This window comes from Carettochelys insculpta, chromosome 18 (genome assembly GCF_033958435.1).
Source record: "Carettochelys insculpta isolate YL-2023 chromosome 18, ASM3395843v1, whole genome shotgun sequence".
NCBI lineage: Eukaryota > Metazoa > Chordata > Testudines > Carettochelyidae > Carettochelys > Carettochelys insculpta.
In genome coordinates, this window is record NC_134154.1 from 29191913 (window position 1) to 29207920 (window position 16008).

The 16008-nt window shown below is 45.3% G+C and overlaps 2 protein-coding genes across 11 annotated transcripts in view; one reads left to right on the forward strand and one right to left on the reverse strand.

The window, feature by feature from the left end:
• Positions 1-68: 68 nt before the first annotated feature.
• On the reverse strand, positions 69-15212 carry KCTD10 (potassium channel tetramerization domain containing 10). Of its 2 annotated transcripts, none has more exons than XM_075012988.1 (7): positions 15164-15212; positions 12676-12889; positions 7701-7870; positions 6530-6616; positions 5785-5837; positions 4952-5147; positions 69-4172 (listed from the first exon to the last, which is right to left on the reverse strand). In XM_075012988.1, exons 1-7 carry the CDS (start codon positions 15164-15166, stop codon positions 3954-3956), a joined length of 942 nt encoding a protein of 313 aa, XP_074869089.1. In that variant the 5' UTR covers positions 15167-15212; the 3' UTR covers positions 69-3953. The 2 variants fall into 2 exon arrangements, with proteins under 2 accessions (XP_074869089.1, XP_074869088.1); XM_075012987.1 differs by having other exon boundaries at positions 6530-6619.
• Positions 15213-15410: 198 nt separating this feature from the next.
• The window catches only part of UBE3B (ubiquitin protein ligase E3B), a 37724-nt gene continuing 37126 nt past the window's right edge, over positions 15411-16008 (forward strand). For 3 of the 9 annotated variants that reach the window (XM_075012427.1, XM_075012425.1, XM_075012426.1), the window contains exon 1: positions 15414-15580. The gene's annotated coding sequence lies outside the window, so the exon portion shown is untranslated. Of the gene's footprint in view, positions 15581-16008 lie in introns of all 9 variants that reach the window. The other 6 variants (XM_075012430.1, XM_075012429.1, XM_075012431.1 and 3 more) reach the window with 3 other exon arrangements.

Below are 16008 nucleotides of genomic sequence, written 5' to 3' on the forward strand. Positions count from 1 at the left end.
AAGAGAACACTTGCTCTGGAATCCAGTCAGATAAGATGGACAGTTTAAGAGCAACATCAACAGGGAGATAAATAGAAAATTCTAATTTATTTTGCAGACAGATAGTGAAATGAGCATACAGCACACATTGCATATACAACCATACATAAGAATCCATCTTATGCTTTTTGTGCATAGCTCTACAACATTGGTGAGGTTTTGATTGTACAAAGCAGATTAGAGCTTACTAGTGCCGTGCTTGTGTAATTGCTGGAATGGAACATGAACAGTCTTAACATGAAAACCAAGCTGCAGCTTTGAACTTTTGCTGCTTTGCCTTAAAGGACAAGACATTTTCACAAATAGCTTGGTCAGCTTCAGTCTGTACTGTATTACTGCTTGTATTGCACCTTGGAAACAGTAACAGATGGGCTTAAGGCTGTTAACGTTCTGCACTTTGCCTTGTTTTTGTAGCTGCTTGATGAGATATTGCTCATTACCAAATGGGGTGACCTAGTTATATAAAAACAGCAACTATCTTCACCCCACAAAGTCTTTCTAACGTGATGCCTTGACAAGGCTGCTAAAAACAGCTCATTATCTAAAGAAAAGTGTTATCACCTGGGATGACATAAGTTAAAAGGATCCCAAGACAACTGTTTTATTCGGATATCTTAAACTGAAGTTTGCACTAAGGCTGCCTTCAGTGTGGGTAATGTATGCAGAAGATTAAAACTGTGCACTAAGAGTTAAGGGGTTCAGTTCAAGGCTTTCAGTACATGCTAAAGGCTGACTTTCCTGCTCGTCTTCAGGCCCTGGCTGGTGGTTTTAATATTCTGCAGCACAATTAAGGCTCTTTGCTATATTATTTAACGAGGTTTGTACTATAGGTGTTACTTTGCAGGATGTTGCATGAGGCAGGAGCTCTAAGGTCATGGCATCTATACAGGCAATGAACTGTGGTCCCCCATCCATAACTCAAGACTGTGCCACACACTGAACGTTATTTTACGAGACAATGGTATGCTTCTGTTGCATAACTGAAGCAATTAAAGGGCTAAAACAAGAAAGTACTAAATTGCTGTCACAGTAACTCAATCCTTCCTCCTAACTAACAGGGCTTTTAAAAACCACTTCTGTTAAGCTGTATTAATATCACTCAACAGCTCTTTATGAAGGGAAAATGACACTTTACCTTTGATTCAAAAGGGCTGGGGAAAGAAGGCTGTATGGTGTCAGAACAAATAAGAATCTTCTCAGAAACACCAAGGGGTAGAACTGCTGTATTTACACTACTAAAGCTGTAACAGAATTTCCTTCTCAGAGCTTATCACAATGGAAATACTGTTAGTGCTCTAAACTGATGAATGAGAGAGATGCTTCCTCTACCATGAAAAAAAGGTGGTCTTGGTCCTACACTAGTAGCAAAGACAGTGGGAGAGACTGAACTCCTTGACAATCTACAGTTTTATCTCCCTGACTAGTTTCCAGGCAGGCAGAATCCTGGCCTGCCCTAATACTAAAGATAGCAGTCGTATAGCAGGGTCATGCTGTGTTTCAGTAAACAAAACAAATTCAACTTGTAAAATATAGAAATGTGCAGTTTACTGGGGAGAAGGCTTTTCCTTTCCCCCCAAAACAGTTCAGTGAGAGGGACGGACATAACTTTCTCCAGTGTGATAAGATTTCTTTATTTCAAGTCACACATACCAGTAACAAGCCATTTTCTCTGTGAGCAGGCTATTCATTTTACTCAAGTCTGTGACCACTAGACTCTAGGAGAGATTCTCCAGCTGCATAATCTAGAGAAGTATAGTATCTCCATATGAAACACAGCTAGGAGTGAGCTTTATGCCCACATCTGTCAGTTTTCAGTGATAGTCCAAGATGCTACACTTACAGTTGTTTCTGAAACTAATTTTACAGTGACCACTTCTCTGCTAGCAAGTTAATGTAATGTTTGTTTGAGGGTCTAGCAGATAAGTACTATACAAAGATGTTCCATCAAAATCATCTTTGGCTGACAGAGTTGCCTCTTAAAAGCAGTCTCCACCCTCAGTTCCCTAGGCTTGGAGGTGTATTTAAACTACACAGTGATGCACCATTGAATAAACAAGTCAGCATATTGATTTTACAATAATACCTACAAGCAGCTGTATGTATGGCTTTATACCATTCCTACAAAACAAATTTAGAGGAGCACTATACGTGGTGACACTAACCCAGCTAGTTATGCCCCGGGTATTTAAAACTACACTTCCTCTGACAAATACTAAGAGTGACACGTTGTCTATTCTGTCCTATCCACAGCTATGCTAATTTTTTTTACAGTATACCCATTGCTTATCAGACTTCCTGCTACATACATCATTGGAAAACAGGAATTGCCATACTGCATCAGAAAGGTGATCCATTTAGCTCTTCATTTTAACTCCAAGAGAGGCCCATACAACCTGGATCAGAAGAAGCTGTAAGAAACTCCACCAACAGAAGCTGTCCCCTGAGAAGGTCTCATTCAGACCCCTGAAGCATGAAGCCTTGTCTCCCTTCCGAAGAGGGACAGAACAGAACATTAGAATTAACTAACTCAGGCTATTATTTGTTAGTAGCAGTTGCTCCCTTTGACTAATAGAAACTTCCACTTGACTCTCTACTATGCCCCAGAGACACGGAGGTAGATAAAAATGCATTTGCAGAACAGAAGAACAATTTTAGGAAGTAAGTGTCTACATAGTAGCCTATAGAGTACAGTCATTTGTCTAAACTACCATGTGGTAGAGACAGGGAAGTTAAACCATGTCCACCACTTCTCTTGAGTAGTCACCAGCATAATAGTAGTAGAGGTAAAGCTCCTAGTATCACTTAGAACTCAAGCTCTGAGCAATTTTCTAATTAGCTCCATATTGAGACTGGGATTACATGGTGTTAGCAGTAGTCCATGCTTCAGTTATCCAGAGCAGCTGTAAAAAAAAAATCCTGTTGACTCAGGAGAAGGTGGAAAAACAGTGCTTTACCATGAAGGTTCAAATTACACTGTTTTACGAGGAAATGTTTAAACAGTGATTAGGCACAGCAGCTACCCTAGACCCCAAGGCAAAATGTTATCAAAGTAAAGCTTTTTCCTAACCTTCCATTTCCATAGAGTAAATAGCTCCCACACTTAAACCCCACTCTTCTCTAGCATACTGGTGTCACTGAACAACTACCAGTAAGTTCAAGGGGGAGGCTGTAGTCTGACAATGTGCTCATTTTAACATACTTTTTGAATTTTGAAGTTGAGTCTGAGTAACTGCCAGCGCTAAACAGCAAACCAGAGTTGTTACCACCCAGTAAGACTTGGCACCACAGCAGGTCTACTTCTCAAACAGCACCACTGAAGTCTCTTTCAAACTATACAGAGCAAAACTAGTCTGTGGGGAAGCCAGCATCCATAGAAACTTGTCTTCTGAAAGCTATGTTGAAGCATTTCTATTGAAGCTGCCTCTCCCACTTCAAGAGCCCGATGAGAGAACAATGGAGAAAGTGCTGAAGCAGATGAGGTTAGTTTCATTAGCATCCCTGGGGCAGAGAATTGCACTTCTCAGGTACAGTAGGTTCAGACAGGGTGGAATAAGTGTGGGTCTGCAGAGAAGGTGGGCAGTCTTTTGAAAATCCTAGAGAAAGTGCAGAATCAATAGTAGAAAAAGCAGAAGAAAACCAACCTATCTCCGCTCTAACCTCAAAACAGCAGGGTGAAGAGAGCTGACAATTCAAATGTTGCCCCAAATGCACTGCTCTGACCTTCAATACCTTCTTTAGTCCTCTAATAGATTTACTTCACATTAAATATCCAAAAATAATCTAGTTTGGTACAAAATGTAATTTTATAGACTTCACTGAATATAAATAAGTTGCCTGGTCATCAGCTGTAAATAATAGAGCAGGCCAGGCCCCAGCTTTCGCAACAGGGCTGGGCAGTCTGCCACTGTCACTCCTCACTGATGAAGATGTGCCCGGTCATCTGGACGCTTAATATGAATCCTTCGCACACGCTCAATGCGCTCCCGCTCTTCATCCTCATCCAGGTGATGAGAGCGGCCCGCTGCCCCTCCCGTAGCCTCTAGAAGAGCATTGTCAGGTCCTCGGCCATCCTGAGCCTCGTAAAGCAAAATGTTCAATGTCTCTTCATAAATCCGGGCTTCTGGGAACTCCACCTGTGTGCCCAAAAGAGCTAGATTAGGAGAACCAAATCAATCGTACTTAGGCCAGGCAGGCTTAAATTTCAGGCTAGCCCTTTGTTTTATCATCTTCCCTTTGGTATTTAAGAAATCCTCTCCAACATACGCTGGTCAGGGAAGTACTCTGCAGGAAGTGTGAAATCTTGCAAAACCATTACAAGATTTTAAGAGGAACTCAAAGACCAGTAATTTTCTCTTCACATACAATCTTACCTTGTCCAGAAAGGATCTGCCTTTTTGTGCTAATGGCTCAGGTCAGACCACTGGCTGTTAGATATCTGAGGCTGAAAGCCAGCAGTTGAAGCACAGAAACAGATTTTTATGAATATCAGAGGGTAGCTGAGTTAGTCTGTATCTTCAAAAACAAGAGTCCTGTGGCACCTTATAGACTACCAGATACTTTGGAGCATAAGCTCTCATGGGCAAAGACCCACTTTGTCAGATTTTTATGAAGTAACTTTAATACAATTAAATAAGTGAATCTGGGTGAGTATGCAAGTGGGTTTAAAGATCAGAGCTTGTATTTTTTTGTTTGGAAGTTAGTACCTCTTGTGCTAGGCAGTGCACAATCCCAGAACTATCCCTGCACCACAGAACTTATAATTTAAGTCTGACTCTTTTGTCTTCTCCTCTTTAAAAGGTAGATACTCTAGGGAGGGGAAGTTATTAAATGAGGCTTGAAACCACAAGTCAGTACATTACTCGGACAGTGGCCAGATCAGCTAGTAGATAGCAGTAAAGGGTTTTCCCCCTACCTTTGTCTGTTTCTTCTCTGTAGCGTAGACAATGGATGTGCAGCAGACTTCAGCAATCTTACGCCCCTGTCCGTAGAAAGACCAGCAGCAAATCTCATCTCCTATCACATCCTTTATAAAGAGGACTCTCCCGTTAAACCGCAGTGACAGCTTATCAAACAGCTCGATGTTCTTCAGCATGTTGTCATCAGAATTACTGCAAGAGAATACATCGTTAGTCAAATAGGAGTTAATGCCACACAGAAGAAATGACATGAACTGAGATTCAGGCAGCTAGCAGCTGGAGAAGTCCTGTCTCCCTTTATTTGCTGTATCAGCCTTCAAGGATGCATTAAAATCACTTGCAGTGCGTAATAGAGCTTCAGTGCTGGGCGTCGTCATCTCCAGTGTAACCTATTCCACCTATTAAAAGTTCAGCATTAGCTGGATTGTTCCAGCGCTGTTATGAGTTACAGACAGTCATATGTAAGGACAAAAACCCAGCCACCACACCTGCCCAGCTGAGAGCCACCTAGACACACCCCTCTGACTCCTGGCCAGCTGCCAACTCTGGAGGTAAGAATGCTGCAGTTCATGCAGAATACAGGGCAACATCTTGCCATGGAGCTCCTGTGGATCACAGCTAGGTATTAAAAAGGAAGCTCTTTATTGCTGCACTTTGTTTTCCACTGGAGAAGGATCCACTTCTTACCCCACAAGGCAAGCAAGAGAAGTGCTCACTGCTTATGTCAGCAGCACACACAGTGAAAGGAAAAGCCCCTTCTCTTTGAATCTGACAACTGATTTCCAGTTAAAACTATACATTTAATGACCAATAATAGAAGCTGCTTTACCTGGTGTAGGAATATTTGTTATTACTTCTGTTATACAGCAACTTTACTGCTGGCTGGAAAAAAAAATACAGGAAGCACAATTTAGTGGCTACAGTACAGCTGAAATTTTAGTTCCTGGCAAGCCACTGTGGCACAGAATGGGTAATATGAAGTGACAGTGCTGTACATACATCACTGTTTGGGCAAGTGGCCCTAGGTATGTTGAATGGTGCTAGCTGGACAGCCTTGGAGTTACACGATAATGACAGCGTAAGCTTCCCCGACAGAGTGCCTGGGGTGGCCAGAGCATAACTGGTTCTATAGCCAGTCCAGTCCTTTATGCCTGTGCTGAGACCCCCAATTAATGCTTGCTGTGGTGGCATGTGGGGGGTGGGGAGAACATGCAAGAATGTACATGCCCGTTTACTAGGAATGGGAGCCCTGCTGCCTCTATCTGAATATGTAAAGCAGAAAAGGACCCTACTATAAAATGCATTTTTAAAAATTTCTGATCCATTTCAAGACCTAGTGAAAAGCTGTTTAACTTCTAATTCAGATGGAATAACTAGGCTGCAGGAAGAACAACTGAAGGGTTTCAAAGTTGCAAGTGAACAGACGGTCCTGAGCATGCACAATTCTGCAAACTAGTCTGCCACATTTCAGCGTGTCAGCTCTCATTCTAGGTGGTGAGCTGCTGCCTTGCTGTAGTGAGGATGGGTGTGTGCAGCCTTACCCCAGCGATTGAGCACAACCTGCATCATCTTACCTTATTGGATGTCGCTATCAGTTTTTGCTCTTCCTTAGAAGAAGTGATGACTGGTACTTTGCAGAACGGCTCATATGCATCTTTGTTCTGCTGAAACAAGACAGTCAGTCAGACAGCTGGGTAGTGCAAATCTTCTGCAGGGACTCTGAAGAAAAGGCAGAGGCCATCGTCTTCTGTCATGTTGAAGCCTGGGGTTAGCTACAGCAATGCAGCTGGAAGCGGTGGCTCACCATCATCTGAACTAAGAGGAGCTGAGCGGGCAGGGAGTTGACTCCAGAAAATAGCTATGTTCCTTTCTGTAGGCATGCTAGGATACCCGCTTCCCTACCTTAACCCACCATGAAAGGGAAAGAAGTATAAAAACAGTTGCTGAGGTGCTTTGGGAAACCCTAGGCTCCATCTCAAAGTCATGGGACCCCAGATGCCCAACTTTTTCATTTAAGGCAGCTCCTAGATCTCTGCCTGAGTCAGCAAAGAACCCACAACAGTGGCTCAGAGGCATTAACTGTCCCAGGTGTCTCACTAGATTATGAACTCCAAGACCCATTGCTCTGACATGTCTATTCCACCCTTGCCAGGGACTTCAGGTAAGAGGAGAAGGGTGCAAAAGGTCTTATGCAACCATATAGTGGCTGCTGGGGTTCCTTCCCTAAAACTGCAACAGCTGCTGCTCCTGTGGGAAGAGACCACCTTATGCCTGACTACACGTCTCTGCCATCAATACTCCACGAATGTGAAGGATCACAAAGCAGACCAAGAGAAGCTTCTGTGGACAGCAGAGACCCCAGCTTGACATTTGGATCCCAGGGCTGTTTGTGCTGCTGGCAGTTTTAACCGTCTTTATTTGTGAGCTGAGCAGAGCTGATCTCTGCTATGCCCCTGCACCTGGAACTCCATGGTGCCAAGTTTAAAGTCCATCACACACTGAAAGAACTACTTGTCCAGAAAACTATTTGACCTTTCCTAACCCCTTACAGGCTTAACTACCCTCTGCAAGCAAAGAGACAGGGAGTGATTTCTCACTGCTTTCTGAGGACAGAGCAGGAAGGGATGAGCTGAAGTTGGGATTAACCAGTAGTAGTATTCTTAAGGTGCAAAAAAGGGCTGGCTGATGGAACAAGTTTGAAGTCCCTGGCACTGACTAGCTCCATGATAAACCCTACACACCTACCTGTAGAGCTGCCTGGCACTCATCCACCAGACCCTGAACCAGGTAATACTTTGCTTCAGCAAGCAGCTCTTCAATCTCTCTCCGGCTCTCAGGAAGAGGCACGGCCCCATCACGCAGGTAATTTAATATTGTTCCAAAGTGTTTACCACAGCGGTCGATTAAAATCCAGCCTAGAAGGGATAAAGCAGGGCAGAGCTGAACAACCGAAAGGGAAAGACTTAAGCAAAGAGTCCACACCCTCACTCCTCCCCAACCCTATCTGGCCAGAAGGTGACATAACACGCTGCAGCTCTACCCAGAGAAGCCTCTCTGTGGAACATTGTCTCATGCCAGTGTACTAAGCACATCCTGCCGATCACCTCCCCAAGCCCTCATCTCGCTGCTTGAGTTGGCAGCTGGTTGTATTTCTAGAGTGAATTCCCTGTGTGGCTGAGGCTCCCTCCGCATTCCTACAAGAGTGTCATGGAAGGAAAAAGCTCAATGTGTATTTCAACTCCCAAGCCACTGACTGTGTGTTAGCTGAAGTAGTAGCAAAACACACCAATCCCACCAGCAAATTAAACTGTTTTTCTGTTTTCAGCCTCCACACCTTTTTCTGGAATCTTGTTTGCAATCTTGAACCTGCTAGCATGCCCCCTTGGGGTGCTCACAGCAGCACCCCAAACACACACAGCCACCAGGGCAGATTTTCTATAACTACAGCGAAGCGACAGCTAGATCAGGTACAACAGAGAATTTCCAGGTAGCTAAACTGTATCTGTTACGTCACGGCACTAAGCCAATAGTGGCTGGCCCAGGTCGCAGACTTTGGCTGGAAGGGCTCAGACTGGGACGGTATAACATGGTAGCATAGATGCTGGGGTTTGGGCTGGAGCCCAGGCTCTCAGACCCTGTGAGTGTGGAGAGTCCCTCAGCCCAAATAACTACACAAGCGGTTTTCCAGCTGTGTAATTCCAGCCTAAGTTAGCTGATATAGGCCAGTGGCAGGTGTTTTACAGCAATGTAGGCATACCCTAAGGGACCTATAGTAGTCAAGGGCAAAGCCAGGAACAGAAACCAGGAGTCCTACCTGTCTGAGCTGGCGCTCCCATACCTTGTGCACAGTAAAGACTCTAAACTGAACCTAAGCCAAGTCCCCATCAGGCAGAGACTTAGTGTTTGTTTTGTGACAGACTCCTCCTCCCAGAATGCAGGAAAGATGGTGGTTGGTTTAAAGAACGTTTATTTTCCCCCATTCCCTGCAGGGCCCCAAAGAAATGCTCTCCCTTCCCCAACTCACACACTGCTTGCCACTCCAGGTGCTCTGTGTTTTTTTAAAAAGCGTCATGTGTTGAAGTAACCCTGATGTCCCTAAATGGCAAGCATGGAAGGTGAGGAGGAAGCTAAGAGGTGACACATGGATACTATGGATTTCAGCAGAGTCCCTGAAAGTCCCATTTCATCTTCCTTTTTCCAAACTGGCATTGGCCAGGACAGCAAATTGACTAGCAGGTGCTATGGAGATGTGAGTTCATTAGTCGTGCAAGTGACGTGTGAGAGAGTTCATGCTGAAGCGTTTCCTTTCCAAAACCACTTGCTAAAAGGCAAAGTAGTTGCCATTTACAAGATAGGAACACTAGACGGACGGGAAGAAAACTTCATCAGCGATCATATAATGCACAGCACCCTTAATCTGAACAAGAAGTTGCTATTTCATCCCCATGCAACAGCAGTCCATCTCCTGAAGCACGGCAAAGGCCCAGAAAGGTATTATGCAATGTACAGCTCAAGTTTCCATAAACAGAAGGCCAATTTTTATGGGCTTAGACTCAAGAATGTGCTCCAGGAAACGCTTGTGGGGAAGGCCTCATATTTTAGACAAATAAGGGAAAAGTAGGGTAAAGCATGCACCGCATGGCTTGAATTAATGAAATTACTACTAAAACTAATTCTTCAGCCACTGAACTCAATGTAGACTTTTCCTACTGAAGACCCAATTAGCAAGAGATTTTTGTGCTTCACAGAGGTGCTGACTGATTAGGACTGCAGCTTCAGAGGGAGCATGGGGAATGTTCTAGGAAGCTAGAGGTGACGCAGACCTGATTTACAGAGGTGTGTGCCAACTTAAAGGAATCAAACATCAGATTGTCCCGAATTACCGGGCATAATACAATGTGTAGCACTGCCTGTAGAAGGAAGGAGGACCACTGGCCCCCGCAGAGGTTTCCAAAACAATGCCATGCCACTGTAAGGAGTTTCCTGTGCCCCCTTTCTGCTAAAACCCAAGAGCTATCACAGACCAAATGGAGCCAGTGACTTAACATATTGGAGCCATGTGTGCAATATACATCTTTCTTTACAATTTGCAAATTAAATCTGTAAACTGAAAAGAACTGGCATGCATTGCCAGATAACCGTAGTCATTTCTCCTCCAGAACAAGGAGACATTATTTCTATTGTAAACCCAGGAGAGGAGAGAGGAAAAAGCATACTATGGTGATAGAGGTCATATGATCACTTTTATAAATAGAACAGGATTTTCAGTGTAAAATACTACATGTTTAAAAACTTTATTCTGTGATTTTCTCAAAGAATTAAGTTGCTTTTCCTGAAATGCACCATCTGTTTTGTGCCACATATTGGGTGTGACTGAAGAACACACTATCTGAAGGCTTTCAGATAAGGGTAGTTTCCTCTGAACACTATGGCACTATTGTCCTGGTTTCCATAAGCACTCCCCAGTAATACCAGCCAGAGGAAGATAAAATATTAGTCACTGCAGCATGCGTTGCTCATTTTGACGGGCAAGTAATATTAAAATCCCCAAGGAAACACCAGCACAAACTGACAAATGAAGCATTCCTATACCACGAACTGTGAAAGTCACAGCAAAGCAAGTATGTGATCACATTTCCCAAAAGTAGTGTTCTACCACTACCAAGATCAGCTCTAGATAGCCTTATTCTCTTAACAGCAATCACAGTTCTAACTTACTTGCTGTGGGGCCTTGCATAAATTACGTACTTATGTTACAGATGAGGAAACACAGAGAAGTTAAAGTCTCTCCTTACTCATAGGGACAATGGGAGAATTAAGGTTTGTCTAACACTACAAATGGTTAAGCACTCTTTTGACTAAGTGCCACTGCAGAAATTCTGAAACCTCTGCAAAAGAATGATGCCTTACCTTCAATAGTTGCATACTTGTGCTATTATTAAACTAGAAGTAAATGATGATTGAATAGCTGGCATGCTTCCCACTGTATCAGCAATGGACCAATATTCCAAAGGCATTAAGGGCTGTGCCTCTGGATGTACAGTTTGTCAGATGAAATGTAACAGAACAGCCCTATGGTAAGTACTGATCCCCTAAGACATTTCTCAAGTGATATCATGGCTTACTTGGATAATTATATCCTTGCTTACCCTTCACAATTCCACCTGCATTTTTCATGGAAGAGGGATTCTCTGTTTCCTACTTTAACACTGTGGAACACTACTAAATAGTTGAACAGTGGCTATGTCTGACTGCAAAGCTGCCTGCATTTTTGTGATGAGGGGATTGATTCCTTTGAGTTTAGAGTTCAGTACAGTACTTGAATACTTGCAAAGGACACTACAAAAAATGAAACAAACTCAAGTATTTCCCCAGTTGTTTAGAGATGGGACTCTATATGGAAAATCTTATATATTAAATTGTGCTGTATTTCTCACAATGTGGCTGTGAAACCACTTCCTGCTCTCACAAAACTGTCAGGAGGGCCATAAACCCATTAAAGCCATAATTTGTTTCTCTCCAGCTCTAAACACACACCAGATGCACTCTGGTGCTTAAAACTAAGTTTCTTCTGTTGAGGCATAACATGTAAAACATCTTCAAAACAAGTTCAAATGTTCAATACACTATCAAGTTAACAAACAAAAGAATTTTCAACCTCTAAGATAAGATTGCTAATGAACTATTGTTAACACAATAAATGTATAAATCTGCTAACATGGGAGCGGTCAGAAAATGGGCAAAATGTCAAAACACAAATAAAAAGCTGTGCTTAGAATTAAATTCAGTGGTACTCCCACACTGTGGGAATGTTGACATTAAACTGGGCTAAGAGTTTTTAACAGCCCTCAGGTGAGGAATTTTTGCATCTGAACACAATCACTACCTAGTAGGTTTTCTCCCATGACTTTTTAAAAGATAATCTGTCCATGTCCTTGTGATAAGGAAGGAAGGCATTTTTGAGCACTAGCTTTTTTTTTTTTTTTTTTAAAAAGGGCATAATTCAGAACAGTCTAAGTTATCCCTTTGCAGACAGACTTGACTAAAGCTAGCTACTTTTACAAATTGTTTGTATATTTTTAGCTTGATTCTCATATGTCCTAGTAAATGACAAATATCAAAATTATTCAGATGCAAGAAACTCATAATTAGCTGTCAGTAACCTCTGTACAGCTGGTTTCATTTCATAACTGGTTTGTTTTCTAGAATTACAGCTTCTTTCATCCAAGACTCCCCAGAGTGCTTAATACACTAAGGCTCATGACCCTCATAAGGTAAGTTTTAGCCCTATATTACAGATTGAGAAATAAATCAATTAACCTTCGCACCGCAAGGTTAAAAAGCAGGTGCTGACTCTTCAGCCTTTGTTCTAACCACTTCACCCAGTCCTTCTACCAGAGTACATTTCATCTGAATGTTTCAGAAGGAAGCAAAAGCTTATTCATCTGGGTCTGATCAGGGCTTTTGGACTTTGTCATAATCCAAACAACAAGTGGAGGGTTATGGCTTGAAAGAAATAATGTTCACATCTTTTCTGTTTCATTTCTTTCCTCAGCTGTACAGTCTGCTAGACACACTAACAAAATAACAAATGCTTTAGGGAAGCCTGGGGCTAGAATAAGCTTGTTCACTACAGTTGTCCATTTTCTAACGTGCTGATCAATCCTGACTGAACGGTTATTTTTTGCTGCCATGAATGATGCGAACAGTGTTTCTTTACCTTCGCTGTCGGTGAGAACCTCCATGCGGCCGCTGAACATGGCCTTAAGCATGGTGTCCTGCTTGGTCAGCGTCTGCATCGTGGTGTAGTAGAGAGCGCCACCAATATTCAGCTTGACATATTTAGAGCTCGGGCTGGTCCCTTTGAAGGAGGTGGTGCGAGTCGCAGCTGCCGGAACTGCTGAGCTCACCACGCTTTCTCCTGACATCTCTTCCTGAAAGGAAGAGGGGTTGCAATGAGAGCTGGTCTAGCACTGCGCACAACACAATTTACTGCTCCCCTGTAGCATCTTATGTAGGTAATACTAATACATTGTTGTTCTACAACTCCAGCTGGGGAATTCACAGTGCCTCACAACATACTGTCAGGTAGCTAAGGCCAACCTCCATTTTGCAGCTGGAGGAACCTAGGTTAAATGTTTTGCCCAGGCTCACAACATAAGAAGGGCAGAGTTGTCAATAAAGCCAGGAATCTGCCATACACCCTCCCACAGAATAACTGCTTCTGCTATTCCAGTCTCTATAATAAAATGAGGGCTATTAAATGCTTAACTGCTAAGCATACTGGTAAGCATGAGGTGAACGCTGCAGCCACACCAGGCCAGAATGGTCCCGGTCGCAGAGGAGCTGGCAGGCCAGGCACTGGGACACCCAACACACACAGCAGGACTGTGGCTGCCACAGGGCTGGGCAGCAGGCCCTGAGGTAAAACAATTAGCCAGCTAACCCTTTTAACATCCCTTAATAAAATATGGAAACCTCTAGAGAGGGGTTTTGTGGCTTTTTACTAGGGACTTGCCCTATAGTGGCTATAGTAGTTTAATGCCATGGTGACCAGTTTCCTGCAGCTATAGCAAACAAAGCAAAGTTAAGCTAAACTGAAATCCAGAGCATTGCTTATTAGCATTTACTCACTGACTATCTAATGACTCCCATTTTTGAACTAACTTCCTGTTTACGGTGGCTTTGTATCCAATGGAAGCATTTCAAGCCAAAATTTTCCGCACATTAAATATCTTCTCTTGATTCACAGCACTGCAGTTGAAATCTTGTGCACAAAACAGTCTGGACCTTCACGCTATTTCAGTGTTAGCTGACCTGAATTCCCTACACATGGGATCCTTCGCTTAACTTTCCATACTGGGTGTTATTTCAGCCTCAGCTCTTTGTTATCTTTTAAGTATTTTATTCAAAGTCATAAATGAACTCTACACACAATGTCCTGCGCATTAAACAAGCCAAATGCAGAATGTAAATAAATGAGAGCGGCACAGAGCAGCATTTTACAGCCATAGGTTATCTACTGTGGCTAAACTGAGTAGAATGAAAAAAAAAAAGTACATTAATTTCTCCACCTCAAAATTCACAAGATTTAAATTCTTCTGGGGGAAGTGGCTTAGTTCTGCCATAATCTGGCATCTGAGTACCTTCACTTGCATATATAGGGAGTTCGTTTCATGGCTCATCCAGTCTATTACAAATCCCACTGGCTGTGATTTAGAATGTCTGTAGATTTCAGTGTGAAAGGACTTTTTAGTGAGTAAATTTAGTGCTTCTGAAAATTGAGGGAGTGTGTGCATTTGTGAATGTAGGCTCCTCATCTCCATACACTCACAGGGCTTTTGATGCACTTATGACTGTTTACAATCTCTTACTATTCTTGCCTGGAGATTCCATACACAGATCCATTGAACCACTTCTCTCCTCACCTATAGCACCGATGCTAGCTCATGGAGAGTCCTGAGCAGAAGCGTCACCACTGGTCATCTAATAAGAATCACACAGCGAGCTTTAGAGCACAAAGCTCATGGGCTAGTTGTCAGCCCAGCCCACTCGCAACAACTGAGCCAACTCGTACTTTTGTCTATCAAAATACTGAAAGGGAGAGACATTAGTCACACAATGTCTATTGCACTCAAACTCACTGGTCACCAGGCCTCCATTAAGTCACTATTAGATGGCTAGCCTCAAGCTCCTAGAATGCACCAAGATGGGATGACTGAAGCACAGCCAGCTCGGCCCCACCCAAGTCCTATAGCCTTTAGGGCACACAGTCTTCTGCACACACGGCCAGAAGCCACCTCTCAAACCATCCATCTTCTCCTGTCATTCAGAGACCTTCAATGCAGCCGGCAACGCAGGTACAGGAGCTGGCTGCTTTTGCCAGGCAGGGCCCGGAGAGAGACTCGCAGGCAGCTGAGGAGCTTAGAGTAGGGGCCTAGGAGACCAACTCCTCACAGCAAGTGGCAGAGCAGTGAGCAGAGAAGGGCAGGGCCAGCAGACCCAGCCCGTAACAAATGGCCACCAGGAGCTGCCCCCCCCCCACCGTCGGTCTGCGCCCCCCCCGCCCCCGCCCAACGCCCGGGCTCCCCCGGTCTGCGCCCCCCCCCCAACAACGCGCGTCGCGTCACAGCGCAGCCCACCCCGCCCCCCAGGCCAGGCTGACGGTGTCCGACTCCCGTGCGGAGACCCCGGCCCCTCGCGCTTACCATGAAAAGCTCGAACGACTCCGCGAGCCGCTCTGAGGAGAAACCGGAAGCGGGCGGGGGGTGGGGGGGGAGAGGAAAGGGGAACTTCCGCCCCTCACTCGAATCCTAATTTCCGTCCCGGCAGCGCCTCACTTCCGCCCCGCAGAGCGCACCCCGCAAACGCCTCCGATGCCCCCTCGCTGCTCGCACGGCGCGGGGCCGCTGCCCGGGGCTCGCCCGCTGGGCTGGGAGGCGGCGTGCCAGTGGCTGGCGGGGCACGGCGCCACGGGAGGGGTTAGCGGGGTCCCTTGCAGAGCCGGGCCGCGTTCCCGGGCGGAGAGCTAAGCGCGGCGCACCAGCGGCTGCCCGGCCTGGCGCGCGGAGAGCGGGCGCCGCGCCCCGGGATTCGCGGCCCCGGCCCAGCTGAGGGGTGCACATGTGAGGCGGCTGCTCACCGGGGTGGCGGATGCCGGGGGTTGCGGGGGGAGGGGTTCGCGGTTCACGGTGGGCTCCCCGGGGCGGGGGGGCGGAACTGTTGTGGGGGTGCGGGATCCCCGTGGGGGAGGGGCCGTGGGGGTGCGGGATCCCCGTGGGGGAGGGGTGCAGTTGGGGGATCCTGGTGTGTGTGTGCTGCCGGGTCCTGGGGTGAGGAGTAGGAGGGGTGAGCGGTGCTGGAGGAGGGGGATGGGAGGGAGGTGTGCTGGGGGGTTCACAGGGGGTCGCCTTGATCTGGGGGATCCTCAGAGGAGACCGGGTGGTGGGGGGGGGGGTATGTTCTGGTGATCTGAGGGAGCGTTGCAATGTTGGGTGGAAGCTGTGTTTGGGGGCTGAGAGGTACCTCGTGTGTTGTAGTGTATGTATTAGAG